This window comes from Lampetra fluviatilis, chromosome 42 (assembly GCF_964198595.1).
Source record: "Lampetra fluviatilis chromosome 42, kcLamFluv1.1, whole genome shotgun sequence".
Classification (NCBI taxonomy): domain Eukaryota; kingdom Metazoa; phylum Chordata; class Hyperoartia; order Petromyzontiformes; family Petromyzontidae; genus Lampetra; species Lampetra fluviatilis.
In genome coordinates this window covers 1,162,930-1,183,927 of record NC_136316.1, presented here as the reverse complement: position 1 = coordinate 1,183,927, position 20,998 = coordinate 1,162,930, and the positions used below count along the sequence as shown (strand labels likewise).

The window sequence follows — 20,998 nt, the reverse complement described above, 5'->3', positions numbered from 1 at the left end:
GCGGCCACTACGCACGCACCGGCGACCGTAGGTCATCTCGGCGCCGCTCGGCACCGCCGTCAAAACGTACAGAGGAGGCCACACAACGCGAGCTCATTCCGCACGACTCCCTGCAGCGTGGAAACACGGAGGTCGTAATGCACGACTTGGGGGGTGGGTGGCCAGGTGGGCGGGCGGGTGGGCGGGGCATATCGACGGCCCCGCACGACCCTCGTTACGGTTTCCCCGTGCCGCGGCAGCGCCCGCGGAGACCGCCGCCGCGCGAGTGGCACGTGGCAGCGAACCCCCCCCGGGGGGGAGCAGGCAAGGGGTAAATTGATGCCGAGTCGCCTCGACGGTCCCCAAAGCACAATTATGCCGAGTCATCCCGTGAGCTGCAACGATGCGCCGAGTCGTCAAAATCCCCTCGCCGAGCGGAATCACGACGGAGCCATCGAGTCGCTCGACAAAGCTGAAATTACGATGGGCCGTTAAGTTGTCCCACCGGGCGCAAGGATGCTGAATCGTCAAATAAACCCGCCGCGCCTCGCGATCCTGCACCGGCGTCTCCGTCCGCGGTGGCGGATCTCGCGCCGAGACGTCCAAGTCGGCCCACGAGCAGCGGAATCTCGCCGAGTCTTGGGCGGCGCCCGAACCCCGGAGCCGATCGAGCAGCACCGGCGGGGAGACGCGCGGATTCGCCTGGCTCCATGCGTGCGCAGTGACACGGACCGTGCGTTTGTGATGGCACGTGGGACGCGGGCAGGCCACAAGGGCCGACCGCCACCGAGCTTAAACAGTGGGCTTCATCAATTGGCAGCCCACGGGACAGGCGTGGCTCACGAAGGGCTCTTGGATATGAGAGATACGAGCCGCCGGGATATAACGAGAGAGAGAGATTCGTGAAATGAGAGAGAGACATGAATGAGGGACGGAGACGAGAGAGCTGCAGACGAGAGACGCGGATCGGTGGTCGCGTGCGGAGGTGTAAACGACGCCAAGCGGCATCAAAACATTTTCGCGTGTAACGTATACGACGTCACGTGGCATGCCATTGTATTGTGCGGCCTACGTGTGAAAATATCGTTGAATGATCCGACTTCAGAGGTCGCCACCGTGTTTTGTTTGCAATGCGAGACACGCACGTTTGGGTTTGACCCCCGCCCAGTAGGATTTCCCGGTTGGGCTGTACGGCTCTCCGACGTTTTGGGTCCTCATGTCCTTACGGTGGTTTGGTGTTGAGTTGTAATAGAGGTGTTTTGGGTTAGATCACGTAAATATATAAATGTGTCGTTAAAACCCGCCACCACCCGACACAGCCAACTAGTAAGGATTGACACGTAAACAGAACGTGCCAATTCGTCACTAGTGCAGCACACCGGTGTGTTGGAGAGCCAAGCCACAACATTTACAATCTGTGAGTACGACGTTTCGCCAGTAATTACAACCAGCTTCATCAGGCAACAGCCAGATTTGTGTCGGGTTGTGTTGAGCTCCCCCTTTGGGGAGCGCGGCACGCACCGACCGTCCACGGCTTGTCCCGCCCGGGCGCCAGGCGGCACGGGTCCGTGTAGTGCGAGAAGAGGCGGTGCTGCTGTTCCTTGCGGTCATCTGGAGCCACATACACACGAGGATTACACACACACACGCATTACAGACACACACACGCATTACAGACACACGCATTACACATACACACTCGCAGTACACACACACGCATACGCATTACAGACACACACACACACGCATACGCATTACAGACACACACACACACGCATACGCATTACAGACACACACACACACGCATACGCATTACAGACACACACACGCATTACACACACACACATGCATTACACACACACACGCGCATTACACACACACACGCATTACACACACACACACGCACACACGCATTACACGCACACGCATCACACACACACGCATCACACACACACAAACGCATTACACACACACACACACGCATACGCATTACAGACACACACATGCATTACACACACACACGCGCATTACACACACACACGCACACACGCATTACACGCACACGCATTACACACACACAAACGCATTACACACACACACACGCACACACGCATCACACACACACGCATCACACACACACACACACGCATTACACACACACACACGCATTACACACACACACACGCACACACGCATCACACACACACGCATCACACACACACACACACGCATTACACACACACACACGCATTACACACACACAAACGCATTACACACACACGCATTACACACACACACGCATTACACACACACACACGCATTACACACACACAAACGCATTACACACACACGCATTACACACACACACGCATTACAGACACACACACGCATTACAGACACACGCATCACACACACACACACACGCATCACACACACACACACGCACACACGCATTACACGCACACGCATTACACACACACACGCATTACAGACACACACACGCATTACAGACACACGCATCACACACACACACACACGCATCACACACACACACACGCACACACGCATTACACGCACACGCATCACACACACACACACGCATCACACACACACACACGCATCACACACACACACACGCATCACACACACACGCACACACGCATTACACGCACACGCATCACACACACACAAACGCATTACACACACACAAACGCATTACACACACACACACACGCATTACACGCACACGCATCACACACACACACACGCATCACACACACACAAACGCATTACACACACACACACGCATTACAAAGACTTGACACCGAGATGGGGCTGCCTCCAGCGGGCTCCTCCACCCCCTCCACCCCCCCCCCCCCAACGGCACCACCAAACCACCAACCTTCGGAGGAGTTGTCGAAGTTGAAGTCCCCGCACAGGACGTCGAAGACGACCAGGTCCTGCGGGCGCGCCGGGTCCGACGTCGTCTCCACGAACTCCTCCTTCCACTCCAGCAGCCGGTCCAGCTGCTCGCAGCGGATGTCGGCGTCCTCTGTGCACGCGGCCCACGCTCGTGAGGAACCCACGCATGCCCACGCCCACCCACGCCCACCCACACGCGCACAACCACGCCCATGCCCACCCACACGCGCCCACCCACGCATGCCCACCCATGCCCGCACCCACCCACGCACGCCCACACGCGCCCACTCACGCACGCCCACCACGCGCCCACATGTGCCCACCCACGCCCACCCACGCCCACCCTCGCCCACCCGCGAACACTTGACAGGACTCGAGAAAACGAGTCTTCAGACTCAAGTGAGGCATTGCTGGGTAAACAAGTGCAGGAGTAATAATACAATTATACAATTATAATAGAATACAAACGACCCTCGCGATTTCAGCTAGGTTACCTTCCAGGGCTTGCAGATGCGTAGAGGCGATGTATCCCACAATCCTCTGGTCCTGCGCAGTGCTTCCCACGTGCACCTGAGGGTGACCCCACAAGAAGCACGCGCTTGGTTATGTGTTTTGTACATTTGTTTGGGACATTACACAAGGCCTCACCCATCACGCAATGGGAATGTGGAATTTACACCGCTGGCTCGGAATTTAAACAGGAGACGACCGCCAAACGCCTCGACGCTCGTGTTGAGCCCAATGAGCTGTCATCTCCTTTCTCAGAGACAACCTCGCCACGCATGATAGCTCACACAAGTGGCTCATGTCATCACAAGTGATCCAAACGCATGTTCCCTAACTATGGATGGCAAACACCAGAGGACCCAGGGGAACATTCGAATTCTAAACGTACGGGCATCTGGGGTCGGGATCGAAACCAACGACCTCCCGCATACCGGGCGACAGTTATACTAATCTCACCACCACGGCGCCCATTTCTTCAGATCTTGGAAACTAAGCAGGTACAGCTGTTCCAAGCTGCTGCTGCTGCTGCTGGGCTACATTTCGAGCAGAGGGTCCGGCCAAGTTTTCGCAGTCGATGTGATTGATGTTACTACGTGTGATCCTAATTGAGTACATTGCAGAAAAGAAAGAGATGTTTTGGCCAATACCAGTTCTAAATGCATTGTATGGGTTTCAATAGTTCTAGGAGGAGACCGGAGAGCCCGGCGAAAATCTACGCAGAACAGAGGGAGAGCAGAACATACAAACTCCCCTCGCAGACAGACACTCGAGTTGGGAATCAAACCGCCCCGGCCCTTCTTCCTGCGAGACACAAGTGTCACCACTTTGCCACTCTACCGCAGGGATATCTCAGAGTTGGAAATGAGCAAACCTAAGTACGGTGCAGTCAAAACCTAGAATATCAGAGGGGGGGGGGGAGCCACCCAACCAACCCAACATTGCTTGCGTGGCTCTGCCCAGAATCGACTACCCCCCACCCCCAGGTTCACCCCTCCCCCCCGGGGCAGTGTGGGGCCTCCCCCGTGTGCCAGCAGCGCGCTGTTTAATCACACCGCTTCATAAATTCATGAGCAGTGACCCAGGAGCCCGGCTGGAGGCACTCAATCCCATCAGCGCTGCACGGGCAACGCAGCAAAGTAATAAACCAACATGACTAGGATTGATCACAAGGCTGGGGGGGAAAAATGACGCGGCCCAAAACCCACCATCGTAATTAAACAGCAGTGAGAGTCCATAATGGAGGTGAGTTTTTGTTTGGCCTTTTGGGATATAATGTCCAGTGATGTGAGAATGGATGGGGAGTTAAGCCGCCAACCGTCTCGGTTTGGACAGGACAGTCTCAGTGGTTTCAAAAAGTGTGACCCAATCTCAAACCCCTCAATCCCCCCCACACCCCACCTCTCCAAAACTCTTGTGAAAATTGGGATTTTATCCCCGGTTTGAAATGTTCTGGCTACCTGAGTAGTGGGCGGTGCTAACTGAGCAGTGGGCGGGGCTAACAAAATAGTGGGCGGGGCTACCAGAGCAGTGGGCGTACCTTGCAGATTTGGGCGGTGACTATCCACAGTAGGCAGAGCCAACAACAAGAGTGATGAGCGAATCCCCTTGCTGTGTGGGGCGGGCCAAGCGAGTTCGAGTGGGCGTGGCTATGAAAAAGTGGGCGGAGCTAACGGGAACGGGCTCCCGCTTAGCACGCGTCCACGTCGAGCCCACCAGAAATGCCGGTAACTTTACTGGGATAGCAGTGGCGAGGGGGCATCGATCAACGCGTGGTGAGCCACGCAGACACTACCGCGGCGGCAAACTCTCCCGCCACAATTTGCGAGCGACGGCGAATCCGATGACGGCCCGCAAAACCCCCACCGATGTTCGCCGCCACCCCTCCTCCCTCACCTTGGCGAAGAGGACGCCCTTGGCGGCGAGGAGGTCCTCCTTCCGCCCGTTGGGGTAGCAGTGGTAGGCGGCGTCCAGGATGGGGAAGCGGCTGGCGAGGAAGAGGCCGCTGTTGAAAAACTTGAACTGGCAGCCGTGGAAGGCATAGACGCCCACGTCCGACAGGATGTAGGGGAAGCAGGGGTGCAGCTGCTCGCACAGGTTGGCCGCCGCCCGCTTGTCGAACACCTCCTGCAGGCACAGGAAGTCGAGGTCCGCGGGGAAGAACGGCGCCACCTCGCTGTAGATCTCATCGCCAGTCTTGCTCGCCCGCTTGCGCGAGGCCTTCGCCATCCTCTCCGACAGGAGGTTGGCGCAGGCGGCGGAGCGGTCGTTGTTCGCCTGCGCGTCCCTGCGCCCGTCCTCCGGCGGCGCCGCCTCCGTCCCGTTGGTCATCGCGTCCCCGTCCCCAAACTCGATTTTGACGCTGCAGGAATCCTCCTTGCCCTTCTCCCCACCGCCGCCACCAGTCCTGTCGTCTTCGGGCGTCTCCCTGTCGATGTACTGGATGTCTTCCCGGCTGCCCTGCTGCGCTCCGCCGCGCTTCTGCCCGCCCTGCTGCGCCGACGTGTGCGACTGCAGCGACGTCGTGCGTCTCAGCGCCCCGTACATGGAGCCGCTGCCGCCGTGCTGCTCCGAGTCCAGGAGGCTCGTGTTGCTCTCCGACGTGTCGGTGGGCGAGTCCACCAGGATGCGGATGGGCGGGCGGCCCACCCCGTTGCGGATGCGAAGGCCCATCTCGCGGGACCGCCGCTGGGTGTGCGACAGGTTGCTGAAGCGCGCAAGCGAGTCGGGCAGCAGGCACACGTTGGCCGACGCGAACGAGAAGCTGCGTCCGCCCTGCCGCAGCAGGTCGGTCAGAGGCGGCCGCTGCCTGCTGGCCTGCCGATCCTTGCCGCCGTGGAAGGAGGAGTACGCGTACGGCCGCCGCGCCGACTGCAGGGGCAGCCACACGAGGAAGCCGAGCAGCGCGAAGGGCAGCGAGAGCAGAAACGCGAGGAAGACCGCGGGCACCAGCACGCACAGGTAGAGCGGGCGCAGGTAGCAGGCGTCCTGGGCGCGCTCATCGCGCTCCTTGCCGGTGGAGACGCAGATGGCGATGAGCCGGTCGGCGAGCCAGTAGGCGGGGAACACGAGGGCCCAGGCGGCCGCGTGCAGGCCGCGGCAGCACGCGTTGGGGAACGGCGAGCGGTGCAGCACCATGGTGGCGGCCGCGCTTCGCCGGTTCCAGCGGCCCTCCTCCTCCGCCCACTAGACACCGCGGGGGTGGGGGGGTCGTGCGGCGAGTGTGGCACTACCAGGCATCATGATGCCAAGCAGAGCTCGCCTGTACACGCGCGCACACACCCGCACACCACACGCCTATAATAGAATAATTATACCTACGTGACTTTACCGAAAGGACCAAAGAGTAATAATAGCATAGGCTGGAAAACTGTACGTGCCACGCAACACACATGTAAGAAGCGCACATCTATGGCAGTATTTTCGCGAGGTATGACTAGGTGTTTTAACATCCTACCACCTGTATTAACATCCTATAACCTGTATTAACCAGTGACGTGCGGTGAGGTCAATGGCTGGGGAGGCACTGGCTCGTGTCAGAGCCAGATTCACACAGTGAGGGGGGCGTGGCCTCGCGTAGGGGGCGTGGCCTCACTGAGGGGGCGTGTCCTCGCTGAGGGGGGCGTGTTAGACACATCCCCCTCAGTGAGGCAGATGTGTTAGCTGACTCCCCTGGTGCTTTTTCATTGCAGTTTCATGACGAGACCAGCGAGCCTAAACATATTTATACACATACAGTACGTGAAATAAGTTACCTGGAGTATGGAAGGCGAGGACATGAAATGAAGGGGTCTACAAACATTACATTAGTGACATACTGAGATAGTAACAGGCACGCGCTTATTGCCCGCGCTCCATCCAGTTACTGAGGGGTTGCGCAATCAGAGGGGAGGCTGAGCTTGTCGCCGCCTCACCTCTCATCTCTTCCTGCATTTGCAGCGGACCTCCGCAAATTTGGCGATTTTCACAATAAAAATGATTGGAATCGTACAGAAATGACATTTATAACACAGATCAGTGGAAAAATTCCAATTTTTTTTTTTTTTAGTAACAGCTATTTTCATTGGAGTATGACAGGTGAGGCTCTGCCTCCCCTGGCTCTGCCTCCCCTGCCTCTCCTGACCGCACGTCCCTGGTATTAACATCTCAACACCTGTATTATTGGCAGAAAGGGTCATGAAGCACACAGCCTCTGTGTGTATTCTGCAAAAACCATCAGTATTTCCTGCAGAGGTGCATTGTGGTCCTCTTGTCACCGTTAAGACAAACTTGAGCAGATGTGACCGGCGGCAGATGCGCGGATACGGCAGACGCGGCTCGCAAAGTCCGCCCCTGCCCCCCAGCGGGGGGGGGGGTGTCCAATTAACGGGTGACGTGGGTTATGACAGTCTGTTGTGGCTGGGGACACTGGGAGGCTCCCAGTCGCGGGCGCGACACGCGGGCGTCTGTCGCCCACATGAAGGTTTCCGCAGTTGTGCTGCCGTGTGTCGCTCTCTCTCCCCCCACCCCCCCTGCGTTTTAGCCTTTTTTTTGCTGCTTTGAGTCGTTTTGGCACGATGTTTCTGACGCTTCGCTCCACGCAGCTGGAGGCTTCTTCAGGAAGGGAATGTTGGGTACTCTGCCGAACAGCGTGTGGTGCATCCCGAGAGCATGCGCCGGGGAGCGAACGTCTAGCCCGAACATATACGGACTCGGAACGCAAATAATAATAATAATAACATTCGTGCAAAACTGGCCACAATTAGTTCAAAATTAGGAAACATTCCCAGGGCCATCCCCATATCTCAAAGTCTTTGAATGTAATGAGTGCGCTCGGGAAAAAGAAAGTCGTGAATAAGTAAAAAAAAAAGCCATTACGCTCAAAGAGCGCAGTTTTGCCAAACACGCTCGACTTTAATTGCGCGAGTGCCGGCCGTCGGGCAGCCCGGGAAAATAAATCGCTCTTACGATGAGATTAACGGCACGGCCGGCACGAGTGGCACCTCCCCGGCCCGAACGCGACGGTCCGGGCCGCACATGGACCGGAACGGTCCGAGCGGCCGTGAAGTTGGGTCACCGTCGTCCTCTGGACGGACTTTGGCGGCCGCGCCTGGGCGCCTTGTCGGCGAGCCGCGTGCACGGCGAGCGGGCGTGAGGCTGCCTGCTGACCACGCGACGCTCGCGACTCAATCGTCCCATGGATTGCTGTGGCTGCAGAGAGGACCGTCATTCCCCGTCGTCATCGTCGTCGTCATCGGCACGGTCATGGTCAGTCGCTAGGAGGTGGTTGTTTGACCGTACTTCATCAAGTCGCTCAGTGCGGGCTGTCACCTGGTTCAAATTAAACTTGACGAACGAACGATTTTTCACCGCCGGCGATGCAATTGCGATGTTGGTATCACACCACCAAGCACTACGCTGCCACTCCCCACACCCCCACAGCTAGCACTAATGCCACATCGTACAACGCACTGACCGCATCTTGTGGCACTGCTATCTGCTGTGCCGCATTCTCAGCCTGGATTTTACGGAGAGGTACCCGGCATTTCACCCCCACTGCATCCCCCCTCCCCCCCAGCAACCACCACACACATTGGGGCAGAAATCCAGGTCCGTCACAGACTAAAGTAGGTGGCGTGCAACTTGGAGGCACGGCCATAGCAAGACTGGGTACGTTGGACGTGGTGTGCCGCCGTTTGTGGCGATGTTTTCCGGCTGAAATTAAACCCCCCGATGCCGCTGCTCACAATCGACGAACGGAACGATCGCGGCTCTTCCAGTAAAACATTACAGAACCGCACGCGTGCGCACGCACCCACCACACGCGGCGAGCGTCTGGCTAGCGGCGCCGTTTCATTCGTATTAAATAAGGCAGCTCCGTAGCACGGAGAGAGACGCACGCTTGGAATTACACCGACGGACAGAAAGAGGAACGTGTGGATCAGAGAGCATACAGACGTTTAAGCCATCGTATAGACTGGCAACAAAAAGTGGGCATGGGCAGGATACGTTGCTCGAAGGTATGAGAGCCGGCGGTCGAGACGAACAACCGGGGTGGTAGGCAAAAGAGGGAGTGCGCCCAAGAGGACGTCCACCACGGAGATGGAGCCACGAGATCAGTTCACGCGCGGGCGCTAGGCGGCCTGCGAGAGACGAGGAACGCTTTGGCAGGCCGTCGTCCAGCGGCAGTGGACAGATCGCGGCCGATGGCGACTGAGATGGGGGCAGCCCGGAGCGGTTCAGGCAGTGGGCTCAGCGGCGAGGGCCTACAGGGAGTGCCGTGCGGCCCCATAATCTACGGCACGCACGCGGCCCACACGCGGCCCACACGCGGCCCACACGCGGCCCACTACCTCACGTCGTATGGCCCGTGGCCACGATTGGCACCAAAACGATAATCATCCATCGCTCTAGCACTAATCGGGTACTAGACGGGGGGGGGGGCGTATGTTGACGAGGCGACAGTAGTGCGTGACTAATTTTACAGTGCTCGGTCACTCCTGCCACTGCAAGGGCTTCACCGTATAGCGCGGCTTTACACACAAGACGCTGCGATTGGGCCGTTAGCAGATTAAACGCCGCACAATTGAGTGTGCGCAAGTCCCCATGGGGAAGATCATCTAAAGAGCATTCATCACTGCCGCGTCAGGGCCGCTTCAATCCGGCCGGTGAAAAAGCGGCAGACAATCGATGAACCCTCCTCCTCCTCCCCTCCTCCTATTTTGTAGATAATTCACTTCCACGCCCATCCATAAAGCCCAGCCCTCAGTAAACACACACATTTCTGTCACGCACGCTTGGAGTTACATTGAGAAACGAAAGAGAAACACATTGTATAATATAATAATCATTATTTCAGCTTGCGACGTGCCGCCGTAACGCAGTAATCGCTCGCTCTCGAAGAGAGAGAACGACTCGGAGACTGGACCACAGACAGGCGACAAGGCAGGCGCCCGGCGAATCGGCGCTCCCAAAAATTGCCCAAGCTCTGTGGTCCTTTATATGTATAGAGGTGTGATCAGCATAATTAACGAGTGCTTACATGTGGGAGGAAGACGAAAGACCCGGTGAAATCTCACGCGTGCAAGGGAGAAACACTGTATCCCGTGCAGCCGGAATAGGCGGAGTCCGCATTTTTGCTGTACCAACTCCTCGACGGCCGTTCCCAAAATGCACCAGCGCAGCTCACTAGTACAAAGTTGCTGAACTGCACTGAACGGGCTGCACTGCGTCAATCGAGGATCCTCTCATCAGGCAAAACAGCGGTGTTGGGTTTAACAGGCCGCACCCTTGCCGATGAGAATCGGAAAGATAAAACCACATTGACTTGGGGAAATGCATTATGATTTGATAATTATCTAATGGAACCGAATGTAATTTTTTGTTTTTAAACAGACAAAAAAACCTTTACATCGGTTTTAAAACCCTCGTCTGTTTATCTCTCGGTGAATAGACAAATTGCTGGTGCGATGCGATGACGTTCAATCAATTGGCTTGTTCTGCAGTAATCATTTCAGCGAGCATTTTCAAGTTTTATTCTCAAAAAGCAAAATCAAATCTCTGCACAGCGAGAGAGAGAGCGACCTATGGGGCTGCCAGTTAGCGCCCGAGGTTCGTGTGACTACACGAGAGCACGTGACTATGTGGGATCACGTGACGACTCAGGATCGCGTGACTATGTGGGATCGTGCGACTGCGTGGAATCGAGCACGCGCACTTTCCCCACGCCATTAACGGTCCTCTCCGCCGCCAAATTGCCACACTCACATCCGTGTGAGAGCCAACAGAAGCTTTTAAGAACAACAAAAATCATTAATTACCGGCATTGAAAAGTAATGTTCCGCTTGCGTGATTTGAAATGAACGATAATTTGGCACAAAAGCAACGCACCAAACGCGTGGCCCCCGCATCACCATGATGCAGTGATTTGGTCGCGGTTACAATTCAACTCAAACAATCGATCGTTTTTTTTGGCAAATTTTTACCATCTCATTGGTACGGTTTCTCATGGGATAACATTCAGCAAAAAAAACACACAGAGGATCGCATTAAGACTAAGTAGTTACGGGACAATTACGCAATAATGGAGTGCTCTTGCCAATTATTTAAAGCAATTGAACTGCTGACAAAAACCCAAGGCGGCGTTAACTAGTTTGGAGAATAAGTGTAGAGAGCGCTGCATCAGAAGACCCATACTTCTGAATTCTGATGGACTAAAACATCTCATGTTAGTTCATGTTGGCAGGCAGAACCTGTCTCACTTTCCTTACGAATGGGAAAATATTACCCTCAAAATAACAGATTTGTTTCTTATAAAATATTTGGTGCGGAAATCTCTCATTTAATAATGGGTGCCATATCTTCCAGGGCTTCATATTGGAGTGGGGTGGGGGTGTCTGTCGAGGTGCGGCGGCCAGGAAAATTCCTCCGCACCCGGCACACCACATCCACACAGTGCCGGGCTAAGCTAGTGCGGGGCCTGGAGCATATGTCATAAAGTGGCCCTAAATAAAATAAAATAAACACTTAAATATTAAAACACATACATTTTTCACTTGCATGGTAAAGTAATTGTATTTTTTCATTTGCTATACAGCCAGATAATACGAAAAAATCACTAACCTTAAACACCCAGTCGTTCATAAAAGTTGAAGGCGGTATTGTACTATAATAATAGAGAAAGTGCAGAATCGCTGAACCGGAATTGATAGCTTGAAAGCATTTAGCACGGGGCCCTTGAAAGTGCGGGGCCCATAGCATATGTAGCTACGTTTGCTACTTGGATAATCCGGCACTGATCCAGTGTCTCTCTCTCTCTCTGAGGCCGGCAAACACCCCGCGACAAGCGCCGACTTGCTGCTGCTGCTGCCGCTGCTGCCTCCTCCGACCATGTGCCAGAAACGGAGCTCCCCACTCACAAGTCCCCGTGGGCCACCGGCCGATGTTCCTCGGCGAAGGCCATCCCGGCCGCTCGTATTCCACGCGAGAGAGCGGTTGGTATGGATTATATTGTCGACAAAATAGTTTGGTTTGAGTTAACATTGACTCACGAGCGGACGAAACGTCATCAAGCGTGTTCCTGACCACGACGACCATCGTCGCTTGCTGCTCGATGTCACACCTCACACGATTGTAAAAACACGTCTCCAAAGCGGAGACGAAATTCATAAGCGCAGCTGCACATAGGCAGTACCTAAGACTAAACTAAAAAACGAATCTTTTTTTATTTTACTAGATAAGGCCCACTGAGCTATACAGCTATTTTCCAGAAACGTCCTGGCCACAAATGATATCTCAACAAAGTAGCACCCCCCCAACAACCACAGCGTGCAGCGGCCCCCAACAGACTGGTCAAGTAAATCCTTAGGATTGTGCGGTGGGCCTTCATCCAGCAGTGGATTTAATCGCACAAAAAACTCCAGTACTAATGTAATGGACAGAGCACGGCTCTCCCTCAGGCCAGCAGTGGAGAGTGCGTCTGGCTCCCTCACGGCAGCAGTGGAGACAGCGCGGCTCTCTCTGATTGGCTGAATTGATATTGGGTGAGTGGCAGCTGAACGGTTGCGGGCTGGGGGGGGTCTATGTGGCCAGACTCAATCCATCTCCTTCTTTTGTATGGCCAATGGCCAGTGAAAAGCAACGATTAGAGATTTGCGTTGTCAGTGTCTGCTGCCATTCAGTCGCATACGCCCGGAGCGAACGATGCTGCTGCTGCCACTGTCGGGCAAATCCCACAGTCGCTCCGTTTGAAAAGCAACTACCAGTCAGAACAGCAACTGATTTAAAGACTGAGATTAAATTCAGACAAAGATTTCACGAAAAACTGCACAGGTTGTCGCCAACTAGACTGAGAATGACAAACACAAACACACAATGCTCAGCGAACAACACTGCAAATGCCACTTAAGATAATGGACTTCGTGAAATCCACAGACGACGACTTGACTAAGGATACGGCCCGAAGTAAATAATCGTTGCCAAACTCACATTGGTCTGGGCGAGGTGAGCAGCGAGAGAGTGGGGACTGCAAAACATTCATCAGCCGCGGGCGGGCGGGCAGACGGGAGGCGGCGGTGGGCTCGTGCGTCACAACCCGTTGCCACGGCACGCCGCTCATTCCCTCGGACATCATCTTAGCAGCGGCACTCGACTCCCGCAGGAACGCAGCGCCCGCCGGCTGTGGCCCTCCGCCGGCAAGGACCAGCTCGAAAATCACAACTCCAGAGTGTCCATAATAACTCAGGGCACACGGCGCATTTAGCCTCACAATGGGCCCTCTGCATCACCGTGGCACCTCCCGTAATGCCGTTTTGCGGCAACGTGCGGTTCATTTACTGCCGGCACTTCGCCGCGTGCGTTTGCTGGCCGTGACGTGTGCCGCTCGGGCACGGCGTCCGACGTTCCGCGCCCGGGAGCTTCTTCAGAAAGTGAATCCAGAGAGAGAGAGAAAGTGAGTCGCTCGAATCGGCTTCGAAAGAAAGCTCCCAGCAACGTGGAGCGAAACGTCGGACATCGTGACCGATTGACACGCGGAGAGATACACATCGTGATTTGACTTGCAATGTGAACATGTTTACATGTATGGTGTTAGACTGTTTAGAGGCTTTCTTATGTTGTTCTGTTTCTATGCACTGGGAGTCCGCTCAGATACCAATTTCAGAGCCGGTCATCTGTCAACGTTATCTGGACGTTATCCATTTGATAAGGGCACCAAAGTGTAAAGTGCAATCTTCCATGACAAGTCGGCCAATATATCTGCTCTCTCCTCTGAAGAAGAAGAAGGAGGAGGGCTATTGCCTAAAACGTGACTCTACCGTTGTAAGGCAGGGCTATGGATTCATGTGTTTATTATTATTATAATACTGTACATATTAACCGATTAACCTCTTTAGAAACCAGAGAATCGCTTTCACGCAGCGAGACTGAGCCACGGGTGCCTCGCCCACTGCGTGAGGCATGTTTTACGGGAAGGATAATACCCAGTCTCTCGTGACACGAACTCAAACTAAAGCTAAATATGCATTCACTAGCCGTGTTTAAAAACGTCAATGACAGAACGCATTTTAAAAGCACAGTGACAAAGTTAAAGCATGGCGGAATAAAAATCTGGGCTTTGTAGCCCGATCAAAATCCGTCGTCGGGGTCACACGCCCCACGAACCGTCGCCCCACGACAACCACGTCGCTTCTCCGAGGTGCTGCCCGGCGCTCACCACCGGTGGCCACCGACACGTTGCACAAGACGTCCTCGTGCATTCTTAACAGCGATGCTCGCGACAATTAACGCACACAACGTGCACGAGCAGAGGCGGCGTTTACACACAGACGGAGCCTCGCGGACACGGCTCACGGACACGGGACACGGACACTGCTCATGGACACGGGACACGTCTCATGGCTCACGGACACGGCTCACGGACACGGCTCACGGACACGGGACACGTCTCATGGCTCGCGGACACGGCTCACGGACACGGCTCACGGACATTGCTCACGGACACGGCTTACAGACACTGCTCACGGACACTGCTCATGGACACTGCTCATGGACACGGCTCAAGAACACGTCTTACACGCACGGCTCACGGACACTGCTCCACAGCTGCCCTGCCCTGAAGGATGAATACCCCTTTTTCCCCTAGAGAACCGAGCTGCGCTGGGGCCGTGGTTAAACAATTGGGCATATAAAAACTTGGGAGGAGGGGAAGGCAGGACACAATCAATATTATACAAATGTTAAACATAATTGATTTTGGGGGGGGTTAGGCCACGTAATGATTAATTATGAATCCTTCTATCAGCTGGGACAAAACAGAGAAGTGACAGCTGCCACGCCATTGACTGCTGTTAAATATTGTACCAACACTTGTTTTTTTTGACTGTAAGAATTTATAATTGGGGGGGGAGGGTGGATGGGGGGAGCTCAGCCCCTTCCACCCGCCCCCCCACCTGACAATTTGGGGGTGGAAGACGATGCTCGGGAGAGCATCATCCAGCAGCGGAGAGATAAAGGACTGCAAATTACCGTACAGCGCACTTGCTGCTGCTGCAGCAGCAGACACTGCGCGTGTTTTGTCGATGTTCTCGGTGCCAATTACTACGTGGCACACCGTGAGCGGAATACCGTTTAGGAATAAAGCTTTTGCACAATGGCAATTAATTACACGTCAATGACTAATGCCTCCGCCGTGAAAGCTCCGATTAGGCTGGCACGGTACTCGGGTGGAACAGAGCACAAGGTGCTGTGGAACGGCAGAATTAAACCTCGCTGAAGCTGCCACAGAGGCCGTCGGTTTGACTCCCCCTCCCGGCATGGTGGTTGAAACAGTGGAGCAAGTTTCTTAAATCTTCCGCCACCCCCCAAGCCCGCCCGCCTCTCTCCATCCAGCGGTATCAATGGTGACGACCACAGTCAGTCTGTCGGCAAGTCGCGTGTGGTGGGGAAGAGTGTGGGCACTGCCGCCTCTTGAAAGATGTCTGGCCCGTGTGTAAATGTGTGCCGAATGCTAGACGGGGCTATCCAGAGTGCACTCTCGTAGAGGCTCTTCTGCCAATCAAGCGAATGTAAGACTGCACCTTTGGACTTTACCTCCAGCAGAAAACGAGGTAGTAACAGATTGTAAATGTCGGGAGGGCAGAAGGTGGGGGGGGGATGAGAGACATTTTCTCCAAGCAGCGTATTAATTTGGCTTTGCGGGAGATGAATGCAAATCTACGCGAGACGCCGTGGAACGGGAGCTCTTTGCCGACTCAGTCGTTCCCAGGGATTTCTGTACGGCACCGACTGCGCAGACAATGAGCCGCCGGCTTTGGCTGTGGCACCGATTGAGCGACAACGGCTGAGACACAACTTCTCAGCATTGCGCAACTCCTCGCCCGGTTCGCCAAAAACTGCGGAGTGCTACTGTTAAACACAAGTGGATGGGGAAGGCGCCGTTGGAAAAAACAAACATTTTGCGGAACAAGCTGCGTGGTAGCTTTATTTTCCATCCTCTATCGTAATCATGAAATCTGAATTCACCTCTTATCTAAAGCCTCCATGTGCAGTCCAGTTCCCTAGAAACCCAACTCCGCAGGAAGAAAACAGCAGCTTGTTTGTAAGCGGTCACTCGGCTCACAGTCCATCAGCTTTTAGCCGCACACACAGATTGAACTGCCCCAAGCTGTGCAGTGCAGCTGCTGTTTAGTCACAATGCTTGCTGCCTGCAGTTGAAATAAGGATCTGGTGGATTTGCCACGTAAAAAAAAAAATGCAACTTGCGTAGAAAAAAATGGCACACCCACATACCTTGCGGAAGGAAAAAAAATCCAATTTATTTATAAAAAAAATATCCCAGCCACAGCCGGTTCGTTAGCCCACAGCCTTACTGCCTGACCAAAGGCAGGGTCAGGCGGTGTGGGCGATGTGAAGGCTTCTGAAAAATACCGCAGAAAATAATTATTATTTCGTATTTCCCGCCACATACAATGCAAGGCGATCATGAAGGCTCAATTTTTCACGGACAAATGTGAGCCGATGTTGCCACGTGGTTTTAGCCATTCTGATCATTTGTGGGACATTTTACATCTTTGGCAAATTAGGGACCGTGATGCCAGCACTAATGGCCTACTCTTTCAAAATAGCAGTTATGGGATCTGCTACATGCACCGTGATGCAGATGCCTGTATTATACGGCTAAAAGTTAATACAACGGGAGTATTAACCAGGACGGCCTGCTCCGCTTGAATCTCGAACCTCTGCAGCGAGCGGCAGACACACCACCGCCACGTCTCCCTCCCCGCTAACGTGAGAAGCGATGTTTCTAATCATCGATTCACTCGCGTATCGCGCACGAAAATCAGAGCTGTTACCGAGGTACATTGCTGCTGATTGTGAGGTTAAGACCGATGTGTCCCCACCGCCGCCACCGCCGCCACCGCCGGCGTCAATGTGCCGAGACATCATCTACACCGATGTGCTTGCTGGTCCCACATGATGTGAAATCGATGCGCAGATATGCGAGCCTCCACAAGCAGCGTGCAAACGTTCCTGCTCGGGCGCGCCAGCGAGTCTCGGGGTACCAGCTAGCAGCCTCTCGTGTAACCCAGCTCAGCCTGGCAGCAGTGTTGATATTGTGGATATTTGTCATCAACGCAGTGGTTTATATTTGATCTCAACGACGACCGTTGGACGATGACAATCATTAAGCAAGACCAGGCCTATGACGACTGCAGGCAAGGAGCAAAGTGGGACTGACTGCTACGAGATGAAAGTAACGGGATCCGAATAAAGATGCAGACTGGGATAATCTAGTAAAGTTACTCTCGAGACTGCGGTGCACCGAGGAGGGCCAAACATGGTCAATGGTGCGATGTGTCTATAAATGTTTTTACGGAGCTCACCGATTGGCTGAGCAGATTAATATCGGTGGTGCGTGGGGGGGGGGATTTTATGCCCTTCACACCAACATTTCATAACTAAGAGTGGGGGCTAAAGCTTTGACTGTTTTAGTCGGCCAGACGAAGAGAATGACGAAATTAAAGCCACAGATTAAGCATCGACTAATACCCCAATGGCTTTGTCGTTTCAGTGAGACCCAGACTGTGACTCGTATAATAAATGCCGTCGTAGCCTTTGTGGACCATCCGGGGATATACACGCTCAAGGGAAAGGATGGAGACCTCAAAAGCACACGGGACCCATTCGTGAAAATTCCATTTAACCCCCCCCCCCCGCGTCCCTCGGGGCCCAGTGCTAACCAAGGACACGCACCTTGTTCACTGCACGAGGCCTCCCCCTGCAGTCGACATGTACAACTCCTTGCCCTCCTCCCACAGGTTAGCCACTGTCCCCCCAGCCCCCCCCCCCCGGGCACCACGGTTGACGAGATGTGAACTACATCGCCTGGTATATGGGATGCCATGGGTTCGATCCCGACCCTCACGTGATTCCGACCCGAACGACGAGTTTGTGTGTTTTCACTCCGCGTGGTCGCATGGATTTTCCCTCCACATTTAGAAACGTGCGTTTATAGTATTTGGCTGCTCTAAATGTCCACGTGACAAGCCACTTTGTTGAGCCATCATTCGTGGCAGCCAGGTCGCTGCTCAGTGGGCCTTACCTGGTAAAACAAAAACATGTTTTTAGATTAGTTTCAATTCCCTCCCCCCCTCAACGCATGTTTATAAAAAAAAGAGAATGGCCAACCGCGTAAAATCCCAACGATGAACTCTGCAAATAAGGATGGCGCAAGACCTGGAACGCAGGGCGGTGGTGTGCTCATTGTCCGAGTGTAGCACGCGTCGTAAAACGTGAATAGGGATTTTTTGTTTCTATGAATGCCGACTCCATTACCACCGGCTGAGAGACGGCCGGTCGATGCACTGCAAGCGGCAGCGCGGCGCGGCGCGGTGAGGCACGGGCCAAGAAACGACTACACCAGCCACAGCCCTGGTGCAGTTGCACCGCCTGCACACTCCTGCACCCCGTAATCACCCAGGATCTCCTGCCGAACCCAACGAATGAGATTGGGGCTCGGTACGCCTCACTCCACCCACATCCCTCACTGCCGAGTGTTATTGTACGATTATTATTGTTGTTGTGCTGCTGATTTACCGAGGAAAGCCTCACTTTTTCAGGATGGTTCTGCCAAATTTCCTCGCAGTAGGGGGCCAACCGACTGATGCTCTGCTGCTGCTGTTGTGGAGTGACTCATGCAGCCAGCTATGGCTGCGGAGTTTGGTAGTACATGTTGTTGACGTCGTTTATTGTGAAAATTCGGTCACAGTTCTTATGACCACTGTTTCATTGCTTTTATGGCTTTATTTTGGTGATTTTTGAAAAGTTTTTTGGTTTCGCCATGTTTGTTTGTTGTAGTACAGAGTTAGACTGATGGCCTTAATCTAAGTTGTCTTGTGGTTGTTGTTGTTGTTTGACTTGCATCCCACTGGGATTTTTGCACACAGTGTTGATGTATGGTGCTTTTTCTGCAATATTTTGCCGTCTTTTTTTGGATTTTCTGTTTGCACTCAGTCACATATTCACTTTAAGATGTTTTTTGTTCATATTTTGTTTTTGTTTGTTGCGGTTGCACCCGATTCAAGAGCCGAATGGCTCACAGGGCTATACCTAATAAATGAACTTGAACTTGATGTGCACTCACAATTGAGCAATTTGGAGGTAATCTTTTAGCATGGGGGTGTTTGGCCAATACCAGTGCTACATTGTATGTTGTTTTTTTAGCTATGGGGAAAAACCAAAGAACCCGGAGGAAAGCCAAGCAGAAGATGGGGGGGGGGGTAACGGACACACTCCACACGGAAAGGCACCCGGCTAGGGAGTGGAAACCCAGGATCCTTCTGACTATGGGACGCCCTGCCCACCCTTAGCACAACCCTGCCCACTAGCATAACCCTGCCCCTGCACACTAGCAATGCATAGCCCCCCCCCCGCACCACTGCCTCAGAAGCGAGGAGCTGAAAAATGGTCACGTTGTGTTTTGGGGCTGACTGAGAGGTGCATTTTTACCACCACGGAAATCTGTGCGGGGAGATTAAGGAATGGTTTTTAGATCAGCCCCATCGCTCCAAAAACCATCAATCGGAGGATTGTCAGCTGTTGAGCAGCTGGAACCACTCCCCATAAAAAACACACAACCAGCCAAAGATGCCAACTAAAGATTGAGTATCAAATTGTAAAGATTTTGCTTGCGTTTGAACATCTCTTGTTTTTTTCACGAAAAAATCAATTGCCATATGTGCTCACGTAACAACTCGGTAGAGGGTTATAGTTAAAGCATCTACATTATTGCACCCCGAAACAATCTAACCTGAAATAAACTAATTACGAATCGTAATACTGGCCGTGGAAGCCTGCGTATAAAATGAAAATTCAGTCTGTGTCTGTACAGAGCTACTCATAGAGATAAACACAGACGCATAGAGGCCATGTCTCCCCAAAGCACAGACAATTGGTCTTGTCCATCCCATGCAAACCCATTCATTTTCTTCACTGACTAAAGTACCATGTGTATTTAACTGGGGAGACACTGAACGGAGTTCTTTTATCCATAATGCTTCACAGAAACACACAATGGGTTTGCGTGCGGTATTGCTTTTTGCGTCAAGTGCGGTCCCATAGTTTAAATAGAGTGCTCTTGACGATAACATCTGGTGATCCAGCAGAATCTATGCAGCAAGCCTGACTGCTGATAAGACCGAGAATGTCAAAACCTGCAGTGAGATTTTTTGCTCTGCTTGGTGATGTCGGTCCCAAAAGCCAAATATGTTTTCTCGCTTGTTTACCCTACCCAGAAAAAGCCTCAATGAGTCTCAAGACTCTTTTAAAGGAGGCTCCTGCCAAGATTTTCGCAGGAGGGGTGATGTTGGCATCTGTAACCCCAACTGAGTAATTTGCGAGCAATTGTTTAGCATTGCAATGTACGATCAATACCAGTGACATCGTGTGTGCTCTTCTCGTTATGGGAGGAAATCAGAGAGCCAAGAGAAACCCGATGCAGGATAGCGGGAGAACTTCTCAGAGAAAGCTGCCCGAGCTAGAAATTTCACCCAGGCATTTGTTGCCACGAGGCACGAGCATTACCACCGTGTGCTACCCCGCCGCTTATATTTGTTTG

The 20,998-nt window shown here is 53.5% G+C and overlaps 1 protein-coding gene across 2 annotated transcripts in view; it reads right to left on the bottom strand.

Annotated features, from left to right (window-relative positions):
• LOC144946624 (sphingomyelin phosphodiesterase 3-like) overlaps positions 1-20,998 on the bottom strand; it is a 37,743-nt gene that overhangs the window by 12,652 nt on the left and 4,093 nt on the right. The window contains exons 2-5 of one of the 2 annotated variants that reach the window (XM_078875638.1): positions 5,302-6,667; positions 3,396-3,471; positions 2,882-3,031; positions 1,501-1,590 (exon numbers count right to left, since the gene is read on the bottom strand). In XM_078875638.1, coding sequence (XP_078731764.1) covers positions 1,501-1,590; positions 2,882-3,031; positions 3,396-3,471; positions 5,302-6,543 — 1,558 coding nt within the window. In that variant the 5' untranslated portion in view covers positions 6,544-6,667. The remainder of the gene's footprint in view (positions 1-1,500; positions 1,591-2,881; positions 3,032-3,395; positions 3,472-5,301; positions 6,668-20,998) is intronic. The other variant, XM_078875639.1, reaches the window with a different exon arrangement.